At 42.0% G+C, this 6213-nt stretch overlaps 1 protein-coding gene across 5 annotated transcripts in view; it reads right to left on the reverse strand.

The window, feature by feature from the left end:
* Positions 1-6213, reverse strand: part of CCDC68 (coiled-coil domain containing 68) — a 48281-nt gene that overhangs the window by 12565 nt on the left and 29503 nt on the right. For all 5 annotated transcript variants that reach the window (XM_045296285.1, XM_004703111.2, XM_045296283.1 and 2 more), the window contains one exon: positions 484-589. In XM_045296285.1, the coding sequence (XP_045152220.1) occupies positions 484-589 (106 nt within the window). The remainder of the gene's footprint in view (positions 1-483; positions 590-6213) is intronic.

Here is a 6213-nt window from a genome sequence, read left to right on the forward strand (position 1 = left end):
ATTCATATGGTCTATCATCTGGCTGGCTGCTACCACAGTTTCCTCTTCTTTATCACCTGCCAATATGTCCCCCTGAGTAAAGCCAGGCTTCGCTGCGTGGCCCAAACCATCTTCTAAATAAATTTACTGTTTATGAAGTTATGGAAACCTTCTTTCCCTTCTGAAAGAGCCAAGTCCCTGCTCTACAAGATCTGCTAAAGAATAGCATGCAATCTCTAGTTCACAACACTTTAAAAATAAGGAAAGACCCAAAGAGCAGTTAAACCCAATTTCATAAACTAGCTTCATTGAGAACCTTCCAGGTGCTGGCATTTCGATAAGAGAGGGCATTGAAAACAGCCATGTTGCAGGTGGAACAAAAAGGTTATGTCAGCAGGGGGGAGGACAATCTCATTACTTCTGAAGTCCAGACAAGCCACTTGTACTTGGTCTTCACAGTGTAAACATCCCATCTACTAGAGAAAGAGACTTGATTAGTCTGACCTCCTGGATGACACCGCGCAGGGTCTGATGTTGGGAGTGAATCACAGACTGCAGATGGGAGATCTGCTCCTGCAGAGTGGCAATCTCCATTTGAAGATCCTGGCAACTAGGAGTACAGAGGGGGTAAAAAAAAAAAAATTACTAGCGAGTTACCCAGTACCTTCTGACTGTGTGCAGCCAGACCCTTCCCAACTTAGGGCCCTGCTTCAGCCCCCTCGGAGGGGGTGGGTGCTGAGAATCAAGGGGCGGGGCTTGGAACTCTTAGAAGAGGAAGAGTTCTCCTCTAAGGATTCCAAACCACCCACTGCCATCAACTTCATAGCCACTCTAGAAGGCAGAGTGGAACTCCACTGAGTTTCCAACACTGTAAATGTGCACAGGAGTGGAAAGCCTCACCATTCTCCCACGTGAGGGGCTAGTGGGTTTGAATCTCTTACCTAGTGATTAAGAGTCTCACCCTTAATCCCCACAGCCTCACCAGGGCTCCTGCCTCAGAGGACAGGAGAGCTGAGACACAGAGAAAGGATGGAGAAGGTGGGGAGCCTCCGAACAGATACGTTGAGGACAGGAAGGATCATAACATCACAGCGGCCAAGCAACAGTCTGCCCAACCACTGGTTCTAAAAGTCAAAACTGCTCCCGGGAGGAAGGAAAGGTGGAAAGGGCAGTGGTGACCTGCTCAGGGATTCAGCCCAGGACTTCTCTGGAACATAATGAATGGCATTCAGGATACTTGGCAGAGGCAGACGTACCACTGACTAGCCAAAAAATACATAAAGAATGCACACTGTGCAGGCTGAGTATTGGGATGGTTCTTACAAAATATGAAATCTAGTCATCTGTCAAGACTTTAAAATGTGAGGCTCTATCCAGATGCCCGGCTTCTTGAGCATCCTTGAAGTTTTAGTTCTTACAATTTAGTGAAAGCAGTCCGTCTGACTAAGAGGAAACAAAAGAGAACAGGAGCATAAAGCATGCGGAAAGGACGCAAACATAACCCAAAGAGGCAAGTACAGAAAAAGAGCTCACCGCCCTTTGAAGAAACATGCGGTATCCTCTAGGATTCCTGTTCTGCCTCGCAACACCCCAATCTACTTTGGGAACAGTATTTTCTCTGCTGGCACAATAACGTAAATGGTGACATTGAAAGATAATTGAAGGAATTCTGCTTGCAGGAAGATGGGATTGATGTACTTTTCCCAATTCTTTCAGCAAAGTATAAGCATTTCATAGAAGCAAACAGAACAAGACACTCATTGATAGAGAAAAAAGGCAGACAGGCTCAGATCCTAGAATGGCAGGAATAAGCAAGTCAATGATGTGTTCCTAGGTTTATTTTTGGCTCATATGCCCTAGACTGAGAGAGGAAGGAGCTGGCAGCCAGGAAATGTCAATGTTAGTGCGTGCACACACACACACACACACACACAGACACACATGCCTCTAACAAAAAGGAGAGAATTTTGAGACCGCCCCATAGATCCTCACTCAATTCACAACTGAAAAAAAGAGTGAAAAAATCTTCAACTCCCTTAATACTTGTGCTAGAATTCTTAGCATTCAAGAAAGGATATTTAATTCTACCCTTAACTTTCAAAACTGAGAAAACCACTGGCTTTGCCTTAGCAATATAGGACGATGGTAGACTAGCCTCTGCGCAAGAAGCACACCCTCAATCTCTCTCTGCTGCCCAATGTCTATGGCCAGTGTGATCAAAAGAGACTGAGTTCATGGAGAACTGTCTCTGTATCCAGCTTCAAGAGGCTCTTCGATCTATCTTCGGAATCATTGACACAATCAAAATAGTTGAATCTTACAATACTTCCCTCTGCTCCTCGCTGTTAATTGAATTGTTCTTTGCTATCATGCTATCTTTTTACAAAGGGGGCTGTGGTATAGTCCCTGTGTTTACTACAAGGCTGCAGCTAAAAAATTAGTCAGCGTTCCTGAGATAGTTTATTGTGCCAGCCTGGCTGATAAATACAAGTGGGATGAACTGAAGGGCAGAGAGATAAATGGCTTGGTGAGCCTCGCCTTTCTTGTCTCTCACTCTGTGATCATCGGACCAGTGTGTGGCTGCCTTGCTTGTTCTGTGCCTCAATTTAAAGGCTACACTACCTGTGGGACGCCTAGCCTGTGGACTGTGTAGCTGTAAGTTGAGGTCCCTTTAAGACATCTCTGGAGCTGGGGACTGGCAGTTGGTGACCTGCCTTGTGATTGGCTGCTGTGCTGACATATCCTAGCTCTCTCTACAAATAGAGGAAGATCTGGCAGCAGACTAGACTTGAAGGACTGCTAGTCTCTCACAACTCTTTCTCACGGACGTGAGTTGCCCTGAGCCATTTGTAGTGCTTTATAATTTAACTGTTTATTTCTTATTATATATCTAATTATTTTTATAAATATATTAAATTATCAGAAGTTTGGTTTTATCTCTCTAGAGAATGCTGCCTAACAAAGTTCCCATTATGAGTTCACCTTGGAAACCTTTTTTCAAACCTCAGCAGTATATTGGGGAAAATGGAACTCCCAAAGAGCGTGTTGGTTTTTGTCACACAGACATTGTGAATCACAAGAGAAGTCATGATAACAAAGTATGGAGTCAACCTTTCTTTAAGAAAAGAAAGAGAAAAAAGGGTCTTCAGGAGAATCTTTTAATTATTATTGAAAATAATTAAGAGGTTTAGCATAATATATTTAAGGAGTGCATTTCAACATGCAAAGAAAGACTGCATTGTTCTTCTGAGTCATAAAGATGTATACTGATTATTCTCTGAGATTATTTTTAATCATAGCAATGCCTTATTACAATATAGTGAGCCTTTTTATCAAAATAGAAGAATGAAACCCAGGAAAATTAGAAAAAGAAGATGGAAGGATATATGTCATAATCACTTTCTAAGCCTAAATGAAACGACATCATCCATAGACCCGTTCAAGGAGCCTGCTGTAGGCTATTCTTTGAATAATGGGAGGCCTACATGGGAATGGGAAGGGTACCTGCCAAAGGCCATTGGTTGACTGAAAATGTAGGGTTTGGCCAATATCATCAGCATCCTCAATACACGAAATGGTACTAAGCTAATCAGGGTTATTCCTCTGGAATTTGAAAGGAAAATACAGACTATAAGCTGATTGGTGACATAAGAATAAGAAAAATTTTTAAAGAATAATCCATGCAGATAAAAGGCCAAGAGAAGAGTTACACTGCACAAATATGTGCAAGCAAAGGAGAGGACAAAGTAGCTTGGTATCAAAATGTAGTTGGTAAGAGATGACTTTTCTGTATCCCTATTATTGTCATCTTCTTGATGGCCCATCTCTCCAATCTTAAGCTACCCAAAACCCCTTTACTTAGAGTCACTTGGTCAAAACTCCATTGCTTTAACCAAAAGTCTCACATAAGTAATTTTATTGTCTTGCCACTTAGAAAAGAGAATATCTCCACATATCTCTTAGAAAAAGTTAATAAGTAATATAGATATATGTGGGACCTCAAATCTATGAAGACTGCATAGCCCGATAAAGGATGAAAACAACAGGTTGAATTGGGGAGAGACAGTCATTTCCTGGTGCTGGCAGAATCGGCCCTCCACCTGCAAAAGAAGGAAACAGGCCTATACCTCATACCATGTACAAACACAAACTAAATATAAACACTAGAGCCACTGTGGAAGTTACATAATCTTCTGTCAATTTGCAAAGGGGTAGAGTCTAGCCTGTCAATTAGCTCATAGCCAATAATGCCTCTGTATGGGTATGGTCTTCTCTTTAGGATTCTGGGAACTCCTGTCTTCCTTCCCAGAGGTGGGACACATACTCTCTCGGCTTCATCTTCCTGCTGACAAGCCACATAGAGCTATCCTGATGGTACTAGAGCCCTGGAGCAGGAGGACCCACATGGAGACCTGTGCCAGTGCTGAGAAGCTTCCACTGCCACTGGATCCACAAGAATTTTCCACCCACTGGCCCATGACCTTCCTGCATTTGGCATCATTGCATGTGTTTCTGGGTCTGAAGAGGAATTTATAGACTGGTATCAGACATATGGGCTAATATCGGACGTATGGACTTGATTTGGATGGGGCTGGGATGTTTTCTCAATTTACAATTGCTCTTTTTATATAAAGCTCTTTCTTATACACATATGAATGTCTAAGAATTTGTTTCTCTAGTCAACCCAGACTAACACAGCCATAAAGACTATCAATGAAATACAGGCACAAACTTAAGGACCCTCACACAAGGCATAAACATACAACCAAGCATAATGAAAAATACCCGTGCTAGAAGACAAAATAGAAGACTGGAATCTTTCAGAAATATATTTATGTACATCGAAAGACTTCATCAAAAGAGTACTAGGAAGGCCTACAGATTGGGGGAAGGTATTTGACAATGATATATTAGATAAAGGGCTAATTTTAAAAATCCACAGAACTCTACAACTACTTCATATGAAAAATACAAATACCCAGTCAAAAATGGGTGCAAGATATGAATAAACCATTTACTAAAGATGACATCCAGACAGCTAACAATCATTTGAAGAAATAGTCATATTCATTAGTCATAAGAAAACTACAAATGAAAACAATGAAATACCACCTCAAACTGACACTCTTAGCACAGTGAAAAACAAAAACAGCACAATAAATGCTAGAGAGGATGGGGAGCGACTTGAACATTCATACATTGCTGGTAAGATTGCAGAATTGTACAATCACTATGGAAAACAGTATGGTGCTTTCTTAAACACATGCAAAACCCAAACAGTATAGTGTTTCCTTAAACAAATGTAAAAGCAATCTCTCTACTTGGTATTTACCCTAAAGAAATCAAGTACACAACGTGGAGAGACACATGCACACCCATGTTCACTGCAGCAATTTCTATAAGAGCAAAAGGATGGAAACCACCCAACACCCCATCTCTAGAGGAATGGGTAAGCAAACTCCGCTGCATACACACAATAGAATATTACACATCCTTACAAAACAATTCCAAGTCCCTCAAACGCCTCATGAAGTGGAGAACAGTGAAGGACATTGCACTCAGCAGAGGCAGTCAGGCTCATGAAGAGAAATCATTTATGACAGTGTTACTATAAAGGGGAAAAAATAAAAATAAAAATGGTTTTCACACCAAAGCACAAAATTTTATAGACTCGGAGGAGACCAGGGCTGGCGAGGAAGGAAAGGGGCAGAGACAGGCGTGTACAGAGGGAGGGAGATGCTTACAGAAAGAATCCGGAGACAGAGGAAGAACAAAAACAGCTCACACAGAGGACCGGTTTCATGGGCTACAGTCACTGCATGGATGAGGAGGGTTGGGCAACTCCATCTTTGTTTTTCTTTGTGTTTTTTATATTCCACAAACAAGATGGGAAATAAAGAGAGACGGATAAAGAAGAGAGAGAGCCATGGCCTTAAATTCCCGTCAGACCTCAGCACTGCACTGAGCGGTTATAGGAGGAGGAAAGGGGAAGCGAAACTGACTTCAAGGCCTTTTGATCCTGGCTGCTCTGACACCGCTCTCAAAAGCCAAAACACCCACTTCCCTCGGCCGTGTCTAAAACCCCCTTAAGAGCTTCCTGCGAATTCCTTTTAACAGCAGCTCATATATCCTGGAATTGAAAATAAAGAACAATTTAGCATTTAAAACACTTATGCCATTGACACCGAGATGGATGAAAACCCTCATTATCCTTAAAAAAGGCGGGGTGGGGGT

This window comes from Echinops telfairi, unplaced genomic scaffold (assembly GCF_000313985.2).
Source record: "Echinops telfairi isolate 266 unplaced genomic scaffold, ASM31398v2 ScPeMD7_7400;HRSCAF=8409, whole genome shotgun sequence".
Lineage (NCBI taxonomy): Eukaryota > Metazoa > Chordata > Mammalia > Afrosoricida > Tenrecidae > Echinops > Echinops telfairi.